The 25,314-nt window shown below is 60.3% G+C and overlaps 8 protein-coding genes across 8 annotated transcripts; all 8 read left to right on the top strand.

Annotated features, from left to right (window-relative positions):
• Nucleotides 1–1,309: 1,309 nt before the first annotated feature.
• Nucleotides 1,310–2,995, top strand: LMXM_29_0430 (conserved hypothetical protein; the record flags this gene model as incomplete). The annotated part of the gene is made up of 1 exon (XM_003877141.1): nt 1,310–2,995. The coding sequence occupies one exon, from the start codon at nt 1,310–1,312 to the stop codon at nt 2,993–2,995; it is 1,686 nt and encodes a 561-aa protein (XP_003877190.1).
• A 753-nt stretch (nt 2,996–3,748) lies between these two features.
• Nucleotides 3,749–4,849, top strand: LMXM_29_0420 (conserved hypothetical protein; the record flags this gene model as incomplete). The annotated part of the gene is made up of 1 exon (XM_003877140.1): nt 3,749–4,849. One exon carries the CDS (start codon nt 3,749–3,751, stop codon nt 4,847–4,849), a length of 1,101 nt encoding a protein of 366 aa, XP_003877189.1.
• A 969-nt stretch (nt 4,850–5,818) lies between these two features.
• On the top strand, nt 5,819–7,276 carry LMXM_29_0410 (WD-40 repeat protein; the record flags this gene model as incomplete). Its single annotated transcript, XM_003877139.1, has 1 exon — nt 5,819–7,276. The coding sequence occupies one exon, from the start codon at nt 5,819–5,821 to the stop codon at nt 7,274–7,276; it is 1,458 nt and encodes a 485-aa protein (XP_003877188.1).
• Nucleotides 7,277–7,806: 530 nt separating this feature from the next.
• LMXM_29_0405 (putative PAP2 family protein) lies at nt 7,807–8,565 on the top strand (the record flags this gene model as incomplete). The annotated part of the gene is made up of 1 exon (XM_003877138.1): nt 7,807–8,565. The coding sequence occupies one exon, from the start codon at nt 7,807–7,809 to the stop codon at nt 8,563–8,565; it is 759 nt and encodes a 252-aa protein (XP_003877187.1).
• Nucleotides 8,566–9,490: 925 nt separating this feature from the next.
• LMXM_29_0400 (conserved hypothetical protein) lies at nt 9,491–10,933 on the top strand (the record flags this gene model as incomplete). The annotated part of the gene is made up of 1 exon (XM_003877137.1): nt 9,491–10,933. The coding sequence occupies one exon, from the start codon at nt 9,491–9,493 to the stop codon at nt 10,931–10,933; it is 1,443 nt and encodes a 480-aa protein (XP_003877186.1).
• Nucleotides 10,934–13,065: 2,132 nt separating this feature from the next.
• Nucleotides 13,066–13,866, top strand: LMXM_29_0390 (hypothetical protein, unknown function; the record flags this gene model as incomplete). The annotated part of the gene is made up of 1 exon (XM_003877136.1): nt 13,066–13,866. The coding sequence occupies one exon, from the start codon at nt 13,066–13,068 to the stop codon at nt 13,864–13,866; it is 801 nt and encodes a 266-aa protein (XP_003877185.1).
• A 4,992-nt stretch (nt 13,867–18,858) lies between these two features.
• LMXM_29_0380 (putative phosphatase 2C) lies at nt 18,859–20,013 on the top strand (the record flags this gene model as incomplete). Its single annotated transcript, XM_003877135.1, has 1 exon — nt 18,859–20,013. One exon carries the CDS (start codon nt 18,859–18,861, stop codon nt 20,011–20,013), a length of 1,155 nt encoding a protein of 384 aa, XP_003877184.1.
• Nucleotides 20,014–23,145: 3,132 nt separating this feature from the next.
• Nucleotides 23,146–24,378, top strand: LMXM_29_0370 (putative mitogen-activated protein kinase; the record flags this gene model as incomplete). The annotated part of the gene is made up of 1 exon (XM_003877134.1): nt 23,146–24,378. The coding sequence occupies one exon, from the start codon at nt 23,146–23,148 to the stop codon at nt 24,376–24,378; it is 1,233 nt and encodes a 410-aa protein (XP_003877183.1).
• Between the last annotated feature and the right edge of the window lie 936 nt (nt 24,379–25,314).

The raw sequence follows: 25,314 nt of genomic DNA, 5'->3' as shown, positions 1-25,314 counted from the left end.
CGATTCTATTACCTGTGGGATCTGATCAAGTGCTGTATTGATGAAAAGCAGAACGATGCACGCGTGCAGCGTGTTAGACTGAGGCGGCGAAGTGTTGAGTGTGGCGGCACCGGCGTGCCACTGCGGCGAGAGTATGCTCTGTGAGAGCGGCTGTGGTTCATGGTGTTGGATGCGACAGTGGCATTGTGCGAACGGAGCGCGTGTGTGTTCCGTTGTAGATATTGGAGAGCTGAAGGGGATAGGATGGTGGTGCGGCGTAGCGGCGGCGAGAATCCGGATGGTACGGCGCAGTTTCTGGTGTCTGCGAGGGGCAGGCCGCGTTGATGTCGTTATTGTTGCTTGCCTTGCTCTTGCTATTCCTCCCAATGCCTCATTGCTGTACTGGGGTGTAGACGATTTGTGTGTGTGTGTCTTGGGAGGCAGCCGCTTCTCCTGTGTCTCTCGATTTTCATAGGCAACTCCTCACTGATCAGGCTTTGGGCGCAGCGTAGCCGGGAGGCGGAAAAGGCTCTGAGCGATGGAGGGAGCCGTAGGGTGGCGCTGCTCGTGTATGGAAGAACACATCTCTGGAGAAAAGAGGCCGTCGCTCGTATGGCGCCCATATCTTGTCTGAGGGAAAGATTCACCATCACAGGAGGAAGGCGAAGGGCGAGATGTCTGGATGCGTGGCGTTTTGTGCTCCTTCTCCTCCCGCATCCACTCTCCTTCGTTCAGGTGATGAAGGGCGGCGACAGCCGTGGCGTTCCATGCTGCCTGCGACGCTGCGGCATTTTGCAGGTGTGTCTATGCGTGGGTGTGTTTCTCTCGGGCTCACGCTCCTCTCTCCCTCAGCAGTCGGTGGCGTTGCAGTTCTTCTCTCTCACACGTTGTGCTTTGTACATGTGCATGCGCTTCTCTGTCCACCTTGTCTCCCCTCCTCACCACTCCCCCTCCACCCGTTTCCATGAAACACATACACGACTGGGAATGCCACTCGCGCTCGCTTCGTTATCTGTGAACGGCGTGGGGCACTGCAAGAGCGGTGGTCTCTCTCTCACACGCACACACACACACACCCAGCAGCAGCAGAACCTCTTCTTTGCTCACGTCCCGGACTATTTCCGCCCGTTCGCACTCTCTGGGCCAGCGCTTCCGCCATTCCGTGACTATCCCGGCCACCGTGACCACTTCTGCGTGGTGCACTCACTTTCTCTCTTGTGCTTCTTCCCTGTGTCGCCTCATGAGGGAGGGGGGAGATTGGGGCCCAGCTTCGCTTCTCGCGTTCTTCTTGTGTGTTTCTCGTCTTGCGACGGCGCCACTGTCGTGGTCCATGGCGCGGCTTCATCGGCTTGCAGTGGCAGCCCTATGCCTATGCACTCTCGGGGTGCTCTACTGCCCCGGCGTCGCCGCGCATTTCTCTGAGTCGCGCTCGCTTTTCCGCGAGGCCTTGCAGGTGGTGGACATCAACAGCACGAGCCTGAGGGAGTTACACGAGTCGGCGCACCTGTGCCCATGGATACTGGTCGCCTACTTGGACGGCTGCGGGCACTGCCGCCACTCTGCCCCGCTCGTTGCCCGCATCGCGGAGGAGACGCTCGAAGACAGCGGAGATGTGCTGAACGAGGTCACGGTGGCGGCGCTCAACTGCGAGACGAGCACGTTCGACTGCCGCGAGCTGGGGGTGGTCGGCGTTCCCTCTTTTTACTTTCTCTTCCCGTCTAACATGCCCGTGAACGCGACTACTCTGGGGCCTGTTGTTGCTAATAAGAATTTCATCGACAAGGGTAACGTGGAGGCGAAGCCCATCATGATGGCGCGTGCCTTGATAGGGCAAGGGGCGAATCCGGACGCACACTTCAACACCGCACGCAAAATGTGGCTGGGTGCTTCGGCTAACCTCTGGGGGGCAACGAGTAGGGAACGTTGCCTGCACATGCGCACTTACCTGCGCAACTCAAAGGAGAGCGACGCCGCGGTAGCCGGCGCTGGTGGGGCTCTATCCGCTGCCGGCACTGCAAACTTCGTGGAAGAGACGACGTTTCACGTGGCAGATGTCGCCAACGCGTTCTTCGAAACCCTCTTCCACGAAGTGGCGTTGAGGGGCCTTGAGTCCACTGCGCAGCGCCGAGCTCTTTTTCGGTTTCTTCGCCTGGTGCAGCAGCGACTGCCTGGACTTGGCGCGGATGTGCTGCTGTACTCTATGACACTCAATCGTAGGGTAGATGGCGCGCAGGGCAGCGTAGACGACTTTGCTTCCTTCTCTGTGGGCGACTGGCAGAAGCTTGTTTTGTCCGCCGGCATCCCGTACCAGGGAACACCGCGACATCTGAGCTGGCGAACGTGCAAGGGGTCTTCATGGCGTTACCGCGGTTTTCCGTGCGGTATGTGGTTGCTCTACCACTCACTGACGGTGAACACGGCGCGCGTGGACGCCGGCGAGCTCACGGAAGGCGTCGCTGACAAGAGCGATACCGAGGTGCTGTTCATCATTCTCGACTACGCGCGGCACTTCTTCGCTTGTGATGCGTGCCTTACACATTTTCTCCGCTTTCAGCCAGGGGACAAGGACACGGTGCTGCAGCTGTGGCGCTTTCACAACGAGGTGAACCGGCGTCTCGCCACGTTTGGGGAGGAAGGCGATCCGCTGGTGCCAAAGCGATTTTTCCCGACGGTCGAGCAGTGCCCCGCATGCTTCCGCAACGACGTCGCCGGCAAGGAGGAGGACCGCTTCGTGGGGATGGAGGTGTCCAAGTACTTGCGTTCCCGCTACAAGTGGAACCCCACAGCCCTGCACGAGGGGACCGTCAAGGTGACGGAATCCACCACGAAGCGCACGATCAACGATCACGACGGCACCATGAATGTGCACCGCAACCCTTTCAGCATGGACGTCTTTCTGACCGTCATCCTTGTCATCGTGGTGGTGGTGCTGGGTATGGTTTACGTGCTGCGCCGTCACCATTCGTCTGCTGCTAAGCGGCGCCGTCCGATTCTGCCCCTTCGAGCGCGCGACTAGAAGGCTGCAGTGCTCACGGCTCACACATCTCGGTGGTGCTGGCCGTGAGGTGATGAGCCCTCTTATAATTCCTGGTACATCGGGGTAAAAGTGTACATGGGCATGTGTGCGCTCTTGCCCCCGTGGCTTTCCCGACACTGCGCCATCAGTGTGCACTCCGGCGTTGCTTTCACCGTCAATGATGCTTCTTACCCCAACACAGATGAGGAAAGGTAAGGAATAAGGGAGGATCTGAGGGAGCAAAACAACGAAACGATGTGAGGACAGGATGGGCCGATCAGGCATGACGGTCTGCCCCTCCCTCCCTCCCCTCTCACACACACACGTGGTTCTCGCAACCGCTGCTGCACCATTAAGGTCCAAACGAGGCCCAAGAAGGCAATGATGGCCTGATGCCTGCACAGGGGTGCATGCATGCTACTCTTCGTTGTGCGTGTGTGTTTCAAGTGCGCAGCGGGACGATTCTCTTTGACCCCATTGCTTCTCACCCCCTTCTCTCTTCCTTTGCAGCGCGCCCACTGTGCGCACTCAATCGACCACCCGTGCTACCGATCAACGCGCAGTGAGCTCAGCAGCCGTTTCTATCATATGTCGGTGCTTATGCCCCGACGCTCGCCTTTACACGAGCGCCATCCACTACCAAGCGCGTGATTGAGTGTGGTGCGCACACACGCGCCGTTCGAGGAGGCTAACAGGGAACCGATACTGAGGTAGAGAGAGCGTTCGTGTCGAGGTTGACCTCGGCACAGTCGGATGCCTTTCCTGAAGAGATGCGTGCTCGTCGTCAATAACCGCAGCGGTAGTCGGCACGCCGTGCAGACTTTCGCCAGCACTCTGAAAGGGTACCTCAACCGCGCCGGGATTGTGCACCACGACGTGCACATCCCGAACGATGATGTTGCAGAGCAGTTGCAGCGGGCGTTGCCGCAGGCGGAGGGCCTGGTTCTCTGCGGCGGAGACGGTACGGTGAACAGTGCTCTAAATCTTATTGCGGCCATGACATCCTCAGGCACAGGGCCAAGCACAGCAGTGTCGCTGCCGTCGGTGCTGGAGTCTGTGCCGTTGCTTTTGGTACCCACCGGCTTGCACAACTCCATCGCCACTTCGCTCGGTGTTACCTCAGTGGAGCGCGCGGTTTCGAGTCTCGTGGTGGGCCGCACCGTTCGTGTTCCATTGTGGGCCGTGCACCTGCATCATCCACACTCGCCTTCCAGGGCGCTTCCAGTACGCTACATGTGCTCCTATATTGCCACCGGCACCTATGCGGCGTCGGTGCAGCGGCACAGCAACTGGAAGAGGGTGCAGGAGGAGTACGTTTCCATGCCCGCCGCACTCGGATGCTTTACCGCCACAGCACTGTTCACCACGATCGAGCACGCGCCTCCTGACTCGACGGCAGTACTGACGCACATCAACAAGGACACCGCCTCCTCCAGTGTTGGTCCGCTGCGTCTCCTCGTTGCATCGCAGATGCCGCAGCTGCAGCCCGGCTACTCCCTCACCCCCGCGGCCACGTACCATCGGCGGCAACTTACCGTGACCACGGCCACAGCCGAGGCAACCCGCATGCGGATGTGGCATCTTTTGCACCGAGAGGCGAGGGAAGGCGATATTCTTGCCGAGGACGGCGTCGCGATGCAGGAGCGGGTGCGCGACTTGCGCATCGACTTCCATGCTGCGTCACAGCTCCCCGACGTCGCAACACGCTCGACCCAGCCACCGGAGAACGATGGGGATGAGGGGAGGCGGGGATCGGCGCTGCTGGTGGTCGACGGCGAGTCTGTGCAGGTGCCTACCGGTTCCTCGGTCACTGTGACGCCGACGGAGCTGTCGGCGCAGTTGATTGTAAGCTAGCCAAAGGGAGACACTCCGGCTACGCTCATGGAGATAGGAGTGAGAGTCGGGGGTGGGAGTGGCGCAGAGAGCGTAGGGGACGGCGAGGCGGGTCTCCCTTCCGGTGCACGTCCTGCGTCCTGCTATGCCCAGTCATTGCGGACGGCACGTCAGTCGTCCCCTTCGCTTCACCCTTCCTTCAACTTCTTTTCCCTTCGCGCTGAGAGTCCAGCACCCCGTCGTCACTGCGAGACACGCGCAGAGATGCCGGCCAATGAAACCGACGCATTCACGGATAAATTTGATCGGCGTCCCACCCCCTTCCCTCCTCGCGGCCCTGCAGTTCTCTTATCCAGGCGCGCTTGCAGAGGGAAGGGGGTGGGGCGAGACGGTGCCTCTCGGTCGCTGGTGAGAGGCACCAGTAAAGCAGGGATAGACATACAGTCCTGGGTGCGTTCCCGCGCCACGCCTGCCTCTTGCTCTCCGTTCATCACTCGAACATGCCCGCATGCTTACACATGTGCGTGTGCGTGTACCCGTGACCGCAAAGGAAACGTGATAAAAGGCTTCAGTTCCCTGAGCTCCGAAGAGGAGTTGGGGTGACAGAGTCGCGACTGAGGCCTGCTGTAAACTGAGTGCCATTGCTGCTGCTGCTGCTGGTGACAGTGACTGCGCTTTTCTCACCTCGTGCCCCTCTACCCCCTCTCTCTCTGCGTACTACTCTTCACGCTTTGTTACTATTCCGTGCCGCTTACCCTTTCTCTTCTCTGTCGTTCTCGAAACTTTGCTGCGTGATGACGGCATGCGCACACACGCACCCACACCCGCGGCGAAACAGAGATTCGCCCAATCGCCTGAGTGCCGCTGCATCGGAAGAGCGCCTGAGAGAGTTGACGTCTTTCCCTTCCTTCTCTTTGAAAGTCCCTCTCCAGCGCACTAGTCGTGCCGCACAGCATTGGCAGCTGCTACGGCTGGCGTTGTCCGCGGTAGATGGATCGCGGCTACCCACGGCGGCGCGAGGGTGGCGCCAGCTTCGGCGGCGGCGGGTTTGGCGGTGGTGGTGGATTCAGTGGCGGCCCCCCGGCTGGCGGACCTGGTGGACCTGGCGGACCTGGCGGACCAGGTGGCCCACGGCGGCGCTTTCGTAGCGATTTTGACCCCGAGGAATATGCGCCGCGCCGCAAACTGCACGGCCAGCGACCAGTGGACTTCTACTCGCCTGCCATCCGGCACGTCCTCACCCGTCTGGTGCCGCGCAGCACACCGTACGGCTACCACGTTGCACCGCACGAGTATTACACAAAGGACCTTGTCACGGCGAGTGTGACCAACTACAATGCGAGTACGGCGCTGTGCACGCAGTGGGTGAACACCTCGTACCACCCGGATAGCAAAGGCGGCCGGATCCGCACGCCACTCTACGCCTTGCAGTGGTCGCCGAGTGGACGCCGTCTGCTGTGCTCCACCGGACGCGGCGAGTTCCTGCTGTTCAACGGCCAATCCTTCGGTGTGGAGGTGAAGACGGTGGCTCACGAGGACAACCGCCCGTGCCGCGCCATCGCGTGGGGCCGTCGCCACGACCTCATCCTCAGCGGCGATGACGCCGGCAAGCTCAAGATGTGGATGTCCAACTTTGTGTTCATGTCAGAGGTCGACACGAGCCACCGCGCCGTGCGCGAGATCTCGTGGGCGCCTCTGGAGCTAAAGTTCTGCACAGCTGGCCAGGATGGGTCGGCGAAGGTGTGGGACACGAACACGGTTGGTGCGCACACTGCCACTGCCGGCGCAAGCGATGGTAATAAGGCCGTGCTGGAGGAGGTGAAGCTTGAGGGCCACGGCGGTGATGTGACGACGGCGCACTGGCACCCTTATCGCGCTCTCATCGCCACCGGCAGTCAGGACACGCAGTGCCGACTGTGGGACCCCCGCACAGCCTCTCGCGGCAGCATCGCGGCCTTGCACGGCCACAGCCAGGCGCTGACGTGCGTGCGGTGGCACCCGGATGGACGGACGCTGCTGAGCGCGTCGAAGGATGGGACAGTGAAGTTGTGGGACATACGAAAGACGCAGCCTGAGGTGAAGCGTTTCACCGGGCACACGGACGCTGTAGATAAGGTTGACTGGCACCCGACGGTATCGGACCTGTTTGCGAGCACAGGCGCAGACGGAAGTGTGATGTACTGGATGGTAGCCGAGGGAGACGGCACCATGACCCACGGCGTGGAGGAGGTCGTCCACGACGCGGCGATGATCGAGGCGGCGCATGAGAAGTTCCGCGACAAGCCAAACCCGGTACACTGTGTCGCCTGGTCTCCGCTGGGCAACATCCTCGCGTCTAGCGGCCACGAGGTCAAGTACTGGACGCGGAACAAGCCAGGCGCGCTGGAGGAGAAGGAACGCGGCGTCGAGAGCGACATCCTGGACGAGCAAGGCCACGTGATGGTGTGACACGAGTACTGAAGGGTGGCTTTGGTGGTGCTGGTGAGGGGGGGCACATGGCAAGTGCACAGGTCTTCCCTCTAAAATGGACGGCGACTTAAAAAAGTTGCTCTTGCGACCGCATCATCATCACCATCACCAGCGGCAGCAGCAGCGATGGCCCGGCACACAAGGTATTTGCTCTCCCTCTCCCCTCTCTCTGGGGTCCACCGACAGACGCGAACGATGCAGCGCCAACGCGTCGATCCTGACGGCGTTCGCTAGCTTTCTCTCTTCATCGCGTATGGTGTCGGCCACGAACGACTGACTGCCATCAAGCCAGCATTTTCTGCCGTTCAAGTCCTTTTCGGCCACTCGTGTGCTTTCTTTCCTTCTCTCTCTCGTGACACACTCGCTCTTGGAGAGCTCCTTGCATCTCTTCCGCCCTTGTGATCCGCGCCAGTGTTCAGCGCTGGGCAGAGACGGCGTTTCCTCTATCCATACCGTTGTTGGAGACGGCGAGGCTGCTGTGGGGCTACACGCATCTGCCGGCTGCGGAGATGCGGCACGGTGAGGCATTGGCACATGAGCACCGACAGCACGCTGCAGCTCTAGCGACCACAGCGGAAACGTCGGTCACGCCGTCAGAGCCCCCTCACTGGAAGTCGTGGGCGCTGACGGAGGTTGTCTATCGCCAGCACGACCTGCTCAGCAAGCTCTTCGGCATCTCTTCCATCGTCCCTGTAGCGATGATGGTGGTCTTGGTTGGGCTGACGAGTGCGCCGTGCCGCGAGCGTCGCATACCCGCCATGAATCTTATTCTTTACCTCATCCTGAGCGTGTGCCTGAACGTGGTGCTCAAGGCAGCCGTCCGCAGCCCCCGCCCCGCTCACCCAGCTGCAGGCATCGGCTACACCACAGTGTACGGAATGCCTAGCGATCACGCGCAGTTCATGGCGGGCTTTTCCGTTTACCTCCTGCGCCGCTGGGCACACGCGCGACGCCATCGCACGGAACGACGCAAATATGGTCATCTCCAGCAGCGGGAGTCCGCGTCCGCATCGGCGGCGCTGACAAGGACCTCACCGCCGTATGCACTTGTGGCATTGCTGCTGTTCGCGACGCTTTTCATCGGCGTCGGCCGTGTCTACAATGGCTACCACACCGTTGGACAAGTGCTCGTGGGGTGGATGGTGGGGATCGCGCTGGCGCTGGCGTGTACCACCGCGCACGTACAACGCGGTCTCACGTGGGTGTCGGAGAAGGCGCTGGTGCCAGTCATGCTTGCTTGCACCTTCTGGACGGAGGCGATCTGCTGAGCGCCGGCGGCGCTCTCCTGGAGGGCCTTGCCGTTTGTCTTTTGTGTGGCCACGGGGCATTTTGCTGGCGGGGAGAGAGAGTGCCTCATCACTAATGGAAAATGAACGTGAGGGAGAGGCAGTGCGCTAAAGAGGACGATCGAAACACCCCGCGTAACACGCAGCTCGCGTAGAGGCCCCTCTTGCTGCTCCACCCAACTGGTGGGTATGACGGTGGCGAGGACGTCGCGTATGCGGGGACGGCCGGACAAGGCCGTCCTCTTGTGTTGCACATGGTTTCCGCCATGTCGTGTCAGGTGCGGCACTTCATGCATGCGTGCTTTTCTATCTGCAGGGGGGGGGGGCAACAAGATGGAAAAGGGGGGAAGAGGCCCTGCAGCACCTCTCTTTTCTGCCGCGCTTGGTTGCCTTGTTCACGCCATTGTGCATCTCCTCCCTCCCCTCGCTGCCTCACCCCACCCGTCCCCCACTTCCCTCTCTGCTGGCGCCTCTCAAGGGTCGCGCTGTTCTGTGCTTTCGCTCTCTTCTGCGGGCGTCTCTCGCGGGCCTTTCTCTCCTTTCCTTGTGGCGCTGGACAGCTGCCGTCGAGCGCGTGCGCCAACCTCGCGTGCGTCTGCTTGCGTGTATAGCCTCACGTTGAAACAACGCGTACAACCACGAGCGTCACCCGTGCAGGTGCAACCGTGCCACGGTTCGGCTTGGGTGATTGCTTTTCGTTCCCGTTACTGTGTCACGACCCGCTCACATCCGTTGCACGCACACACGCACACGCGCCGCCGCCTCCACACTCGCTCACCCCTCACGTGCTCCCTGCCTTACGCGCATTTTTGCGGTTGCGCGGATTTCTTGTCTTGGCTCTCTCTGTCTGTCTCCGCCTTCCGCGTGTTGTTTCCCTAGCTTCGCACTTCTCCCACCCACCCAGGCAATGATCAGCGCCAGGGACGCCATTCTCCACCTGACCTCAGGCCCGAGCCTGATGGACGGGATGTGCAACTTCATTATTCGCCCGCCCCGGTCCACCTACGAGATCGACGACCTTGGGCCTGATGTGTTCCGCATCGGCGACGATTGCACGGAGCGCTTCATGCGCCACGATTTTGAGCTGGAGAACATGCGGGGTTTGCGCTTCCAGTGCTCGTGGTTCAAGCCCTATCCTGCCCGCCGTGTGCCGTGCGTGGTGTACTGCCACGCGAACTGCGGCGGGCGCTACGACGGCCTCGAGGCTCTCTTTCTGCTTCGGGAAGGCTTCAGCCTCTTCTGCTTCGACTTCTGCGGGAGCGGCATGTCGGAGGGTGAGTACATCTCCCTCGGCTTCTACGAGCGCCAGGACCTGGTCGCCGTCGTTGAGTTTCTCACGCTCAAGAGCGACGAGGTGGACGGGGTGGCGCTGTGGGGCCGCAGCATGGGCGCCGTGGCCGCCATCATGTACGCCTCGAAGGATCCGTGGATTCGCTGTATTGTTTGCGACTCACCCTTCGCATCTCTGCGGCTGCTCATCGACGATTTGGTGGAGCGGCACGGTGGGCGAACGGCCCGGGTCCTGCCGAAGATTTTGGTGCGCGGGATTGTGGAGCGCATCCGTAAGCGCATCATGAAGCGAGCCGCTTTTGACATCGACGACTTGGACGCGGTCAAGTACGCCAAGGCGTGCGGCGTGCCCGCGCTGCTGTTCCACGGCGCCGACGACGACTTTGTGTCCCCGACGCACTGCGAGATGATTCGCGACGCCTTCCCCATTCCGTGCTTGCAGCAGTTCACGCCAGGCGGGCACAACTGTGAACGCCAAGATGACATTCAGCGGCTCATTAGGGCCTTTCTGCGGCTCTACCTGATCGACAAGCCACAAGGAGCACGAGAGATGCAGGCAGTGCGTGAGCTCGAGCTGGCCAATACGGCTTCACCCGCTGCTGTGCCCGTGGCGGCAGCAGCAACCAAGGCGGCCACCTCGCAGCCCAGTGCGCCTGGTGCTCCAGCTCTGAAGCAGCTCGTACCCCCGACAAGTTATGGTATGAGGTGCGCTGGGACGGCACTGATCTCTTCTTCCCCCACATCGGCGACTGCATCTTCTTCCTCCACCACCTCTCCATCCACATCCGCGTCGTCATCGACATCGTTCGACTCGTCCCTGCTGTCGCCAGCGAGCAGGTTGGCCTACTACTGCTCCAACTCACGTGATTCCACCTCGCCACTAAAGACAGCGGCGACGCTGGCCAGCTCACCCCCACCGTTCTTCACGTCTCTCCGCTCGTCCAGTGGAACACGAGCGCGCGTCAGCGCTTCCACGGCGACAGTGGCAGATGGGGGGGGGGCAGGCGAGCAGCGGAGTTACCGTCCCACCGCCCAGCTCTCCCTCCGCAGATCCCACTGACGGCTTTCAGAGCTGCACCGCAAGTCCGTAGCGACGGTTGATTCCTTGTGGCACGACTCTAATGGGGTCCTGTGTGCGGGGTATTGGTGGGTGTCGCTGCATGCGAAGGCGAGGGGTGGGGCGAAGGGTGTATGAGGCTGCTTTTCTGCACACCCAGGGTAGAGAGTGTCTCTCTGTGTGTGTGTGTGCGGGGGCCTGGGGACGGCGTGCGGCGTTGACAGACGAGATGTGTGCACAATGACGAGCAGGCGAGGTGATGGGCGGCCCCCCGAAAGAAGATGCGGGCAGAGGCAAAGAGGAGGCCTCGGGCAACACGAGGGAGGCTTTTTGTTTTAGCGCATGGCAGCCTCGTCTTCTCCCCCCCTCTTCGCGCCATTGCCCAAGAGACGTATCGCTCCTCCGCGTCATCACCACGCCACCCCGCTTTCACTGTGTCCCCGCTGCCTCTCTCTCATCTCCACTTGAGTGTGCTGACGGGGCTCACTTGCTTCATCGAAGCAGTCCGGTTTCTTCTGCTTACCCTGTGCGCGTCGTGTACGCGCATGTGTGCTGCTGTTGAGCGGACACTGCTCTCTCGCTCTCTGCATCCTCTAACACACCCTCCTCCTGTTCCGCATGCTATTCTCGGTGGCTACTCGCCCTCTTTAGCCAGGAGGGGGCCAGATGTCTGCTACGCGCCTCTCGAGCGTTGCCTCCCTCCTCCTTTTCTACTTCCCTTGCTCTGCATCGCCATCGTTGTTGTCATCGCTGCGGACTGCGTACATTTAGGTGTGACCTCGTGCGATAGCGCTCTGGTGTGCATACGCCTGTGGGTATATGTTTGCGCGTCTAGGGGGGAGGTGGAAGGTGTTGGGTGGAACCACGCTCCCACAACGCCGGCTCCTCCTCCTCGTCCCTTGCATGTGCCTGCTCGGATGTTGCTCCTTCGAGACAGCGCATTTTCGCACGCATCGGCGTGTACGCAGAGAACGCAACGCACCTACTGCGTGGTGGAGTGATAGATCTGGGTAGAAGAGTGAGGAGAGAGGAAGTGGCAGGGGGAAGGCATCGGGATATGGGAACGAAGATACAAGCCAACACGTAGGTGACGAACAACGACAGCGGTACACAAGCGAGCTCCGCACAGCTGTGCGGGTGTACTACGATGACCGTTGTCCAACTCGCAGATATAGGCACACTCGCCGCTGGGGAGGAAAGTCGGTACCCAGGTGCGACGAGGGCGCTAAAGGAGCTTCAGCGGAAGCTTCGGAGGGAGGGGGCGCTGCTGCCGCCGCTTACGAGTGGCCTTGCTGCGGCAAGTTGACGGATCAGCCGTATATTGGGTCTTCTCAGACATGCCGCGGCACTCGCTCGCCCTCTCATGCACGCCTTCTCTTTTTTCTTTTTAGCGCCTCCCTATCATCGCTGAGCTCTCTGCGCTTCTCGCGCCGTTGTCTTCATACGGCATCTCCCTCTCCCTCTGCCTCTTCTCTTCTCTGAATCTTTGTGTGGCACTGCCGTGCGGCGCGGCGCCACCTGCTGCTTCTCTTTCGTTGTGTGTGTGTGTTTGACACTCCCCCCTCCTCCTCACCGCAACCACAGCGCCAACAGCATCCACGGATACCATTCGCGCAGGTGTGGCGGCACAGTCTGTTGACGTCTTCTGCCGCTCCCTCACCACCCCCACCCCACTCCCCGCATGCTTCTGCAACGGATTTGTATCTTCACACACACACACACGCACACACACACACACACACACACACACACACACACACACACACACACACACACAGTGGGCGCGCTGGAAACGCATACGTAGAGGAAGCGGAGGGGAGATCACCGGCGCATACGCGGCTGCCCGCGGCAACATAACACGTTGCTCCATCGACGGCGTCACGGCAGGGCGACGGTTGTGCGTGCGTGTGGTGACTCGATCTTCGGTCCTTCCTCTATTGCCCTCTCTCTCTGCGTGTGCTTGACAGTCGAGCACACACTCTGTGACGGGCGTCAAGCGCGTGCTGCAGCACGGCGAGCTCGCGGAGAGTGAGTGAGATGACAGCAAGCGTTCGGTTGCATCGGTGCGTGTGAGAGAGCGACTTTGCCTCTTCTCCTTCCGTTTCTACCGCTGAGTTTCTACACCCTGTCTTTCTATGGCTCTCTCGCTGCCTCCCTCCTGTGCTGGCGGAGTGTGTTCTCGAACGCTTTTGTTGCCGCCCGGCTCCCTGCCACGCCTGCTGCACATGAAGCTCGTGCTACGTCGTGTGTGCGTCCTGCTTCAGGCGGCAGCGTTAGTGGGCCTCGTTGCTGTGAGCGGGTCATCTTCCTCCTTGACCATCTCCAGCGCGTCCAGCTCACATCACTATTCTGGCAGCGTTGGCAGTGACAGTGGCGTTAGTATCGATAGTGGTCACCAGCCGTCGCCATCGCTGCCCTCTAGCAAACCTCCGCTCGAGGATGACGCGTGGGCGAACATCACACTGAAGTTCTTCATTATCTTTGTGAGTGCGTGCGCTGGCGCTGGGGTGGTTTCTTTCATCATCATTCTCTGTGCATACTGCCGTGAGTACAAGCTGCTGGAGACGAGCGACGACAGCGACACAGAGAGCGTGTGCTCACGCACCACCTCCCAGTTCTCCAGCTCTGGCGACTCTGACTCCTCGTCCGACGAAGTGCTAGCCTACGTCACACCCCGCCAGCGACACATGCCGCCGCCACTGGCAGCAGGCGAGATGACGGCCCCCGTGGCGTACGAGGAGGGGAACGACAACACTGATCTGCCCGAGCCAGGGGTGCGGGTGGACACGCAGTCCAACGAGTCGAACGAATTCTTGGTCGTGCTACCGGAAACAACCCCCAGCTTGAGCGACGGCACGGGCACGGCGATTCAACACACCGGCTCCCGTCTCTCTCTCGCGCGCAGTCGACGCGGCTTGTACAGAAAGGAAAGATGACGCAGGGCTGAGGGGTTGCATCGGCAGTGCCTTGGCCCCACTCCCCGCAACTACGTCTCCCTTTCTCCTCCTCCTCGGCAGCCCCGCACGCTGGCCCCGTTAGCGGCACCGTTTTTCACGGAAGCGAAGGCAAGGCATCCGCAGGGACGAGACAGAGGCAAGGAAAAAAATGTACCGGGGCCCTCGCTGGCGTCTGCGCAGCACACTTCGCCTAAAAATCTCTGGCAGTCGCGGAGACACGTGGCGGAAGCGTGCGAGGATGCTATCCTCCTCGTGCGCCTGCCCGTGTGCACGCGTGCGTCCGCTCTTTTTCGTACTTCGCTGCGTGCGTTGCTGCACCGGTTTGCCCTCTCGATCTCTCTCGATCTCGATCTTTCATTTCTGGGTGCCGCGCGCACATGTGTGTCTCCATAGCGCGCCTTCCCCTCTCTTCATCTTGTCTCGCCGCTCTTTCGCCTTTTGTGCCAGTGCGCAGGCCTGTGTATTCTCTCCCTCCCTCTCTCTCCGTGCCTTGTGAGGGCGGTGTCTCTCCTCTTGTCTTCTCTGGCCTCCTGTGCCTCCCCTCCCCCCGCTCTCTTGCCCCTCACGCTGGGCAGTAGTGGTCGATGCAGGACCGGCGAAAGGGTTGTGGGTGGGCGGGAGTGTGCGCGACTCATGTGCTTAGCTCTTCTATCATCTTCTGTTTTCGGGCGTGCGCGCGCGCCGTGTCTTACGATGTGCCTTTCTCCTCCTCTTGTCGGCGCTGATGGTGCGAGGCCGCCATCTCCGCCTTTCTTTTTCGACGTGAGCAGTCGGCGAGGTCGGTGAAGGGCGCAAGAGGGGTGCGTGTGGGGCGGGGGTGGGGCTCGAGAAGGTGTAGATGGCCAGGAGCACTGGGCGTGGGATAAGGCGCGCCGGTTGCTGTGACTGCTTCCAGTGGTGCTGCCAATCAGGAAAGCATCATGGAGGCTGTCATGTGCACTGGAACCGATCCTATCCTCTAACCTCTTCTCTTTTCTCTGGGCAACCTGGTCTCGTGATGTGCGCGGCATGAGTGCCGGTGCGTGTGCCACGAAATACGTCCCGCTTCCTGTCTTCTCTCCGCTTTTGACTTGTCCGTCGCACTGCCCTTTTCCTTCTCGAATTGTTTTCTGCCATCCCAGGATGGTCCTGGTTCTCAACGATTCCTTGCAGGCTTTGTCTCCGCTTTCTCTAGTCCGTTGTGGCGCATGGGTGTTTCACGCCGCCGCAGTTTGCGGGGCCGTGAGTAGAAGGGATACGTGCTTGGTGTTAGCCAGGGACGATCAGGAGGGAATGCTGGGGGAGGTCGTCGTCTCTGGCTCTCCTTCAACTCTCACGCCTTCTTTCCTTTCCGCTGCGCTCTGCCGCCCTCTCTTGCAGTGCGGGGTGTGCGGATCTTCGACTCCTGACGGGGGCTGTCCCTGTGGATGCATCCACGCCACGCCGCTCACCCACCGACCTACACGTGTCTGTGTCCCCCCCTCCCCCATCAACTGGCGCCTTCTTCCCCCTTTCAACGGGTTTCTTCGTGCTCGGCTCATTTTTCTTCGGGGCCTCTTGCACGACTCCGGTGCACTCATCCTACTCGAGCGTTGCCGTCACCACTGCAGGGTCGCTGCTTCTGCCGCTGCCATTGCTGCCCGCCTTGCTCCCCTCCGCTTTCTCGCGCTGCTCGCCCCTTTCTCGTGTTCTCAACCTTCGATGGTGATGTTGCGTGGTGTGTTGCTGATATCCATCTTGATGGCGGCTGACTGATTGTTCTTCTGTATACGGGGAGGGAGGAAGGGAGCTCGCTCTCCAATGATGGCTCCCCAACATTGTCCTCGATGTAATTGTGATCGTGGATGGCGGGACTGCGTTGCCTGGGAGAGGAAGGGGTGTGCTGCCGGTACCGTGGCTGTGGTGGTGGTGATGGCGCGAGCGTATGCGCGTCTCTCCCTCGCTCTGTTTGTGCGCATCTACGGGGATCGCGTTGGCTTCGTTTAGAATCCGCCGATGCAACGCACGGCTGCCTACCTGTGACATGGACGGGGCATGCGACACACTGGCCCACAGAGCCTCCTGCACATGCACCGGCACGAAAAGTATACGCGCATATCCTTCCCTTGTGTGAACAGCAGGCGTGCTCTTCAGCGTACTCATGTTCCCCTCTCAGGTTAGTGAGGTGAGGGGGTGGGGCGGGGGCGATGAGAAGGCGAGCACCGCATTTCGTGAGCGCTGGCTCCCATCCTTTGTTTTGGTTGCACATTCGCTCATCTCGGGACTGACGGCTCTCGTTCTCACGTGCGGGACCGCGTGTGCGCACATGCGCGTGCCTCGCTGGGGGAGGTTGCGGGATCCTTTGTATGTGCCGATGGAAGAGAAAACCAACGAGTGAAAAACGAAAGGAATGTACTGTGAGCAGACACACAGGCAGTGTGGTGGTGTCATCGCTTGCGGTAGAGATGCCATGCATCGTCGCCCCCTTTCACAGTAAGCGCTGTATGGCGAAGGGAGGTTGGACATGAGTCCAAAGATGCATCATCACGTATCGCAGGTAGTGCGTGTACGGATGGCCCTGCATAGCCGCTGGATCGAAAAGGTAACAGGAGGCGTTTCGCTGTTGGTCCACCCAGTAGGCTGAGGGGGATGCGCGTACCCGCCTCGGCGTCATTGGCTCCCATACGACCAACCTTTTCTTCTGCGCCCTGCGCCGTGCACGTGTGCGCGCTTCCCTAAGAGCGAGGCTTGCATGCACACCACGTATCTCTGGAACGCTCTCGGTCTTTTGTTTCGCGTGCGAATGCGCGGGGATGTTTTACGTGGTGTCTCCACCGACGCTTCTCTTTTCGCCCATCGCTTACCGCGGCATTACTTCTGCGTTAGGCAGATGCTCGGCATCGCCGTCACGACTCAAGGACGCCGTTGAATATACACGGCGACGCGTGCATCGCCCCCCCCCTTCAGCGGTCATGCGTTCCACTCGTAGCCTACGTCTTCCCCAGCGAGTAAGGCAGTGTGAGTGCGGCGCGGTACATTCAACTCGCGGCTAAGAGGAAGATCGTCCTCTGACCGACAGGCGCTTGTCGCTGCTTCAACGCGGCTGGTGGGCGGGCAATGCTGTCTTCGTCTTGCGGCAACGCATCGCCGTCGCTGCTCCTGGGTGCCTGCGGCTCTCTGTTTACCTTGTGTCTTGCACGCACCTGCCGCCGATGCTGACGGAAGCACACACTCTGATGATCCCGCAGTCGCGATGCCAGGGATCTTCTGCCCGGTGGACGGCGGCACTGGCGGCGAAGAAGTGGCGGACCTTCGATTTCGGGCTGTTCCTCTCTTAGGGGCAGGCGATGGAAGTGCTGTGCGAACCACCAGCATCACGAGAAACTGTGACTCTTCAGTCTGGCGCATCCGTGAATGTGACCTCGGGGCTACCTGCTTCGTTGCCCGCGGTGAATGCCGTATGCTGTGAAGAGGAATCATCCCCCGCGCCGGCGGAGCCGCCGGGCCGCGGACGGTGATGCCACCTTCACTGAGCAATGGCTTCGGGGCCGGTGCTGGAGTTGCTTGCGCGCCTGCGGCGGGGGTCCTCACAGAACCTTGCGTGGTTTGCCGCGTGGTTTCTTCTCTGGAGGTCTACAGCAGTCCGCCACAACGAAGATGGCTGAGGCAGACCTCTACAGGACTCTTGCCCACGCTTTGGCGGATGCAACGGTGGTCATGCCAGACGCGAGCGATGCCGCTTCTGCAATCAGCTCGTCGAGGCTCGAGCGTGCTGTATTGGAGGCGATCGACCGCGACGTGCGTCACAAGCTCCAATCTCGCGTTCTACTTCGTGGATCTCTGGAGGATTCGCTCGGGCAGCAGTGCGTGCGCGCCGCCTTCGCAAGGGGCTCTGTGGCGGGCGGCGTGTGTGGGCTGCGGGGGCGGTGCCGCTTCGGTTTTCCACTCTTGCCAGGACTGCTATCGGCGCTGGCGGCGCACTTTCAGTCAAATCATGTGTACGCTTCGCTGCTCGCCTCTCCGTGGTTTCTCAACTTCTTCGTGCATCAATTGCTACCCGGCGGTGCTGCTGCGTGTGTGGGGCCAGCTCTTCGTGCCTGATTGGCCTGTCATGATGCAGATCGCCGCTACCCTTTTCCATCAAGTGCAAGGCCCGCTGCTAACGCTGCCGCTGAAAGGTGTGCTGCTACGTCTGAAGGAGGCGCGCTCCCGGTTGCAGGGCGGCAGCGAGCTGCTGCGACGTGCCTGCAGCGTACCGCCAATGTGAACGGCCGCTCTTTTCCGTGTTTGTTCTTCCCTCTGCCGTCTCTTGGCATTTGGTGCGAGTGCGCGGCTTCCTGTTTGGCGAGCCACGTTCCAGCGACGTAATCCGCGGCAGTACACCCTCCCTCTTCTTCAGCTGCTAGCGACTGGAACGGCTTCATGTTTCGTTCTTGCCGCTCTTGCCTCTCTCTCTTTCTCTCTGTCGCGGTGCGTGCGGGGAACGTCCCACAGCGCTGATGGCGCCTACGCCCTCCCTTGTTGGACCGGAGCTCAGCAAAAGAATCTCTCTCTCAGTGTGTGCCTGCGTGCGTGTGGCCACATCCCCCTCCTTGCCCTCCACCCCTCATACACATCGCCGCCCCCCTGCCTCCCTCAATCATCACTTAGTTCACGCTTTCTCCTTGCGGCGTCCTTCCGTCTTTCACGCGTTGGCCACTCCAACCCGCTTCCCCCTCGCCTTATCAGCTATCTGTCCCGTCACGGTCACATCGTGTCTCTGTCCTGGTCTGATCGTGCGCGTCGTCCTACGCAGTTAGACACACCCCCACACCCGTGCCTTTCCAGTCCTCCCCACCCCTGCCTGCCACGTCCGTCTGCCCCTTGCCGTCCGCCCTCACCATCACGTAGTACGCCCCATACACCGTTTCCGCCGAAACGCCTTCTCTGTATCTTGACCACACCCACACCCCTACCCACACCCCACACCTATACACACACACCCGGGACGCTCCCCCACCCTTCCCCGCCAAGATGGGCCTTATGCTACCAAAGCCGATCCTTAGCAAGGTCGTGGATCGGGCAGGAAACTCTTTCGTAAACGCCGCCTGCGCCTCGCAGAACGGCTTTCGCAACTCCATGGAGGATGCGCACATGCTAGTTGCCACCGACGACGCCGACGTGGCGTACTTTGGCATCTTCGATGGACATAGTAACGCTGAGTGTAGCGCCTACGTAGCGAAGGAGCTGCCACAGCGACTGAAGAAGCTGCCAGAGTCGATCACGGCGGAGATGTTAGAGAAGGTATGCATAGAGGTGGATGAGGCCTACATGAAGGCCAACGCCGAAGGCGGCTCCACCGGCACCTTTTGCCTCATCCGCAAGGACCTCACAGTGACCATCGCCAACGTCGGCGACTCCCGTATCCTCATCTGCCGCGGCGGCAAGATGATTTTCGCCACTGAGGACCACAAGCCGTACATTCCGGAGGAGACGGAGCGCATTGTTGCCTGCGGCGGCAGTGTAGTCAGCAACCGCGTCGACGGAGACCTTGCTGTATCGCGCGCCTTCGGTGATGCGTCCTTCAAGGTAAGGGGGGCGAAGGACTACCGGATGCAGAAGGTGATTGCCGTGCCAGACGTGACGGTGCTGCAGTGCGAGCCGAACGACTTTGTCATCCTCGCCTGTGACGGCGTCTTCGAGGGCAACTTCTCCAACGAGGACGTTTGCCAGTTTGTGTGGGAGCAGCAGCAGAACTGCTGGGACGACTTGGCGGTTGTGGCGTGCCGCGTTTGTGATGAGGCGATCCGGTGCGGCAGCAAGGACAACATCTCCTGCTTAGTGGTGCAGCTGGCCGAGGGCGCCTCCAAGGTAAAGTCGTTCGGCGCCACATCCTTCGTCCCGGGGCCGCCCTTTCCGCGCAACCAGCAGCCCTGCCGCGTCGCCTACGCGCAGATGGCGGAGCTCGGCCACACAACGACGGCGGCAGCTCTGCAGACGCGCTACCAACTTTTGCAGGCATTCTCCAAGAACAAGTTAAATTCGCAGCCGCCGGTGATGCGAACTGCCTTTGAGATGAGCGACGAGGTGGACGTGGAGACGGAATGGTCCTTCTTTGGCAAGGGTCCCGCGCCAGGAAACGAGAAGAACTTCTTTGAGGCGCTCGCCAACACGGGCAACAGCTCGTAGCGGTCATGCCGCCGTCACCTTCTCCCGGCGATCCTCCTCCCTATTGCCCACATGGGTCACTCCTTTCTGCCTCTCGCCCCGTAGCCCACGTATGCGTGCTGTTATACTCTGGTGTTTGCATGCTCGGAGCTCGTCCCGGCACCGTGCCATGGACTGCTTGTGCGGCGGACGGTGCAATGCGAGGGCGAGCGCACCTTCTGCCTGGAAGAGACGATGGGCCGGAGGGAGCAACATGTACACACTCACACACATACGCACACACGGCTATGCAGGTCGGACAGCGAAATGGAGGGTTTGGGGGCTGGAGGGTGGGTGGGTGGGTGGGTGGCGGCGGTGGTCCGGGATGGCGGAAGAGAGGGGCGCACCATGGAAGTCAGCTGCACACGCCTCGGCGCTGTCTCTGTCTGTCTGCCTGTTTCCTTTATTTCTGTATATGGTCTTCTTCGGGTTTGTGTGCAGTGTGTGTGTGTGTGTGTGTGTGTGTGTGTTTGTGTGTGGTGGGACTAGCGTGGCGAGTGGAGAGATGCTATGAGGTGGTGATGGATGGGAAGGGTCCTGTCCATCACCCATCGCTTGGGCATGTCGACGCAAAGGCACCGCTGCGCTTTCTCCATGCCGAACTCGTTGCGGGCCGTGGCTGCTCTCCTCAACTTCAAGCTTAATAGCGTTGTTGAGGAGGAGGAGTGGGCGACCGAAATGGAGCGGTGAGGCTGGTGATGTATACACGAAGACGCGGACGCCCATGTACAAGATGCCTCTCGATGATGGGGTGGAAGGGAGCAGCGAGGTCTTCTCTCAGCGGTTTGAGCCAGCACAATCACATGCGTGTGCGGTGACGTCGCTCTCCTTCGCGCTCCACGATCGCCCCTCCTTTCCGCAAGGCCAACCCACACCACAGACCCGCGTGCATGCCCAGGCTGCATACGTGCACGTGACTGCGGAGACATGAGCGCATGGGTCTGGTCCTCCCGCATCCTCCTTTACCGCGTGCTTGAAGCGCTCAGCCCTTCTCTCTCCCTCGCTCCTACCCCCACCCCAGCCCCGTGCGCCGGTCTCTCGTGTCTGCGTGTGGGTTTTTGGTGTGCGTTCACGATCTTGTGGTGTTCCGTTTGCCTGTTCATTCTCTTTTCCGCGCTTGTCTTGGTTTCCTTCGCTTCTCATCTTTCGACTTGTATTGACTGTGCTGTCCTGTCTTGTACGAGCGGACTGCGTGTGTGCGTGTGTGTACGCCTTCCTACTCTTTTTCCCTTCCCCGCCCCCTGTATCTGTTTGTGTGCTTGTTGACGCGTGTGCGCGTAAGAGCCGGGGTGGGCTGGGGGTGCAGGCAGGTAGTGGCACGTCGCAGAGGAGAGGATGAGGAAGCGGCTGATCAGACAGCGAGTCACTCACTGCCACTGCGACCATTGTGCTTCGTCCTTTTCCTTGTTGTCTTGCGTGCATCAGCTTGGGCTGCAATGGCCTCTTTTTCTTCTGTGGGAGAGCGGGGGTGGCGGGGGTGACGGAGAAACAATAGAGAGAGACCTAGATGACGGAGAGGAAGAGGTGCGCCTTGTCTGCTGCCGCGGTCGTGTGCTCCTCATGATGCCCCACCGAGACACCCCCCTCCCCCTTTCTCTCCATCGCACACTCACTCCGGGTCTTTATTTTGGTGCTCGTCCTTTTCGTGTTCGCGTGTGCCACCTCCCTCGTGTTGTCCCCTTCGCGCGAAAGTCCTTGAATGACAGAATAAAAACACAAGGGGCAGTGATGGCGGGTGGTGGCGCTCTTTGCACCGGTCTTCGGGGTGCGTGTACGTGTAAGTCTCTCTCCCCCTTATCTCTTCTCTTCTCTCTCCTTGGTGGCGCCTTTTCATATCTTTGCTCGATGTCGTGCGCCGAGTGTGTGTATGCGTGTGCGTGTGTGACAACTTGAAGAGAGCAGCAACGACAGCGGCAGCAGCAGAGAAGGAGAGCTGTGGAAGCAAACGCGGGGTGGAGCACCTGTGAGCCTGCGTGTGTGTGTGTGTGTGTATGTGTATGTGCCAGCGGGCTGGTTTCGATCATGCTGTCGTCGCCGTGGCTGTTGATGTTCCGGCTTGCTCTTTTTCCCTTTCCTTGATCGACTCGTTTCGCTCCCTCCCTTTGTGTGCGTGCACATGTGGGGGTGCGTGTGTGCCCGCTGTAGCTACATTCCTTTGCTCTTTTTTTTTTGCTCTCTCTCTCTCTCTTCATCTGTGCCCGTGTCTCCATCAACTCGAAGTATAAAGAATTTATCCAGGGCTGAACTTGATTCAACGCCTCCAACTCTTCTCTTTTGCGGAGAAATGGAACACGCAGACACACACGCGCGCACGAAAAGCGAATACAGACGACCACAGACCCCGCCCCACCCCTCTCCGCCTCTCGATCTTCCATCTATGCGCATGCAAGTGCACAGTGTTGACGCGGCACTGGCTTACGGGCGAGTGCAGGCTCACTCAGCTGGTTGTGCAAAATGTGCACCAGTGCGGCTGCTCGAGTACGTGCACGTGTGTGTGTGTTCCCATCGTGCTTTGCCCCAACGCCTGCCTGTCACTGCTTTTCATCTGGCTGCTTTGTTGTGTTCGAAGCGCCTCAATGAGCCCGTGCACCACCGTGTGGCAGTGCCCATAGCAGAGAGGGACGGGAGGGCACACTACGAGGGCCACGACTTCTCCTGTGGTCTCTTGCGCCATCACGAATGACGTCCCTTTCTCTTGTTTCACCTCTCCGTACCCCCTTTGCCGCGCCCCTCTCTCCTCCCCACGCACAGGTGCGCGTATCTGTGCAAGCAGGAAGGCACACACACACACACACACACACACACAGACACCTGGGCGCATATAAAACGTGTGCGAGCTAACTTGAACGCTGAGCGGAGAGGCAACACATACGTACTCGCCGATGCGCCCAGCGGGAGGAGAGAGAAGAGACAAGTACACGTGTGGATTCCGTGCGGCACGCGCCGCGCCCTCGCCCTCCCCTCTCAGCCCATTCCGCATTCTTCTCACGTGTTGCCTCTGTCGCCATATATAGGGCGATAGTGTGAGGCTGCAAGTGCACACGACAAGCGAGTCGAGAGCGCAGAGGAGGGATAGCTACAGCGATTACCCGGGATCGGGGACAGTGGGCGGCGATGATACTCACGAAGGTGGAGGGCCCTAATGCGGCTGGCAACAAGGTTTACGTCTTTGGTGTGAACGACTATCGCCTTGAGGTACCAGAGTGCTACAATGTTCAACACTTTGTTGGGCGTGGCGCCTACGGCTTTGTGTGCAGCGCTGTGGACACGGTGACGAATGAGCCAGTGGCGATCAAGAAGGTGACGCACCTCTTCGACGATGCCGTCGATGCAAAGCGCGTCCTGCGAGAGGTGAAGCTGTTAGCCTATCTCAATCACCCGAACATCCTCTCCCTCAAGGACCTCTTCAAGTCACCGGACCCGGTCGACACGTACAGCGAGCTCTACGTTGTGACCGACTTGATGGAGTCGGACATGGACGCCGTCCTGCGTTCCCCACGGATCCGTCTCGCCGCCGGGCACGGACAGTACTTCACCCTTCAGTTGCTGTGCGCACTGCAATATATTCACAGTGCGCATGTGCTGCACCGAGACCTGAAGCCGGGAAACCTGCTGACAGACTCGGAGTGCAACCTTAAGCTGGGCGACTTTGGCCTCGCGCGCGGTATCGGGCATGACGACACCATGACACAGTACGTGTTCACGCGGTGGTACCGGCCACCAGAGTTGCTGCTGGTGTGCAAGCACTGCAGCTACAGCGCTGACATGTGGGCTGTGGGATGCCTTGCGGCGGAGATGTTCACCGGCAAGCCGCTCTTCCCTGGCAAGGACTACATCAACCAGATCAACCTCATAGTGGAGTTATTAGGCATACCGGACCTTGCACGTGACCTACCGCCGAGCACGTCAAAGGAGGCGGTACACTACCTCTCCTCCCTGCCCCCTAGCAAGGGGAAGAAGCTCGAGGAGTACGCACCGGAGCTGCGGCATCGCTTTGACGAGACCACCTTTTACGACAGCTTCGACACGGAGTTAGAGGAGGCGATCGCTGCGGATGGCGCCACCATCGCCCGCCCTAAGCCACGCCCGCCGGAGGAGTACTACGCCGAGTTCGTCGACTTCATCTTTGGACTGCTTCGTTACAACCCCGTGAAGCGGCGCACGGCGAAAGAGTCCATAGCGCATGCGTGGCTGTCGGACGTGCGCGGTCCACAGGAGACCATTGGCGGCTGCGAGGCGGAGCGAATATACCGTTGGGATGCCGACGGCACCGCTTTCACCATCCCGCAACTTCGCCAACTGTTCATAGATGAGATCGAAAAGTTTGCGTCAACCCGGCGCAACTGAGCGCCATCGAGGCTTTCGATGCGCGCACGCCGATCCCGGTGACAGTCGGTGGGACGGAGCGTTTGATGGTGGAGGCGCTGGAGCAAGCGCTTGTGCAGAGAGAGAGCGAAAGGGGGTGATGTGGGATGGCATATATTTGCTGGGGGGTGTAAGCGAGGGGGGGGGAGCTGGAGGGGTGAGGGTCATCAGCGCCTTCTCCACACCCCTCTCTCCATCTTTGTCTTTCTTTTTCTCGCTATGCTTCACTGCGGATGTCGGTCTGTTGCTGCTATCCGTGATGGCTTTCGTCGTCGTCCACCTCTGCGCACTTTTTCAAGTTGTCACTCCACGGCCGCGTTTCCTGCGACATTAACTCTCCCGATCGACAAGCAAGAGCGCAGGAGGAGGCGAACCCTTCATCATCGCTTCCCGTATCTCAGCCACTCGTTCGTGTCGCCTTGTCCGTTTTCTTTGGTGTTTTCGGCGCAGACCGTTGTGCGTCTCTCTCTCTGTGCTGCCGTTGTCGATGTTGCTGCAATTTCTTTCCAGCCTCCCCCATTCGCTACACCCTTCCCGCTTGCTTGCTCGCTCGCCCTTCTGCCGTTGACCCAATTCCCTGCATCCGTTTGTGTGGCGACTTCATGTGCGCTTTTATATTTGTGTGCCGCCGCCCTGTGTGTACCTCTCTCCCTCTCTTCCGTTGTCCGGGTTTGATTCCTGGCGTTCTACTGCGATGCAACACACCCCAGTGTGTCCCCTATCCGACGAGCACATATGTATTTTGCCGTTCGCCGACTTGTTCCTTCTGCCGCCTCTCCTCTCCTCTCCTCTTCCCCGCTTTCTCTCTGTCCTCTGTGCCTCCCTCGCGCAATGCACGCATGCTTGCAGCTGTGCGCACGTGCGTCTCTTCGCGAGGGGCAGTGGGGGGGGCATAGGGATGGTCGGCTGGGGCAGAGA

The sequence above is a fragment of the Leishmania mexicana genome, chromosome 29 (assembly GCF_000234665.1).
Source record: "Leishmania mexicana MHOM/GT/2001/U1103 complete genome, chromosome 29".
Lineage (NCBI taxonomy): Eukaryota > Euglenozoa > Kinetoplastea > Trypanosomatida > Trypanosomatidae > Leishmania > Leishmania mexicana.
Note: the sequence above shows the minus strand (reverse complement) of the source record. Positions and strands in the feature narration are given on the sequence as shown.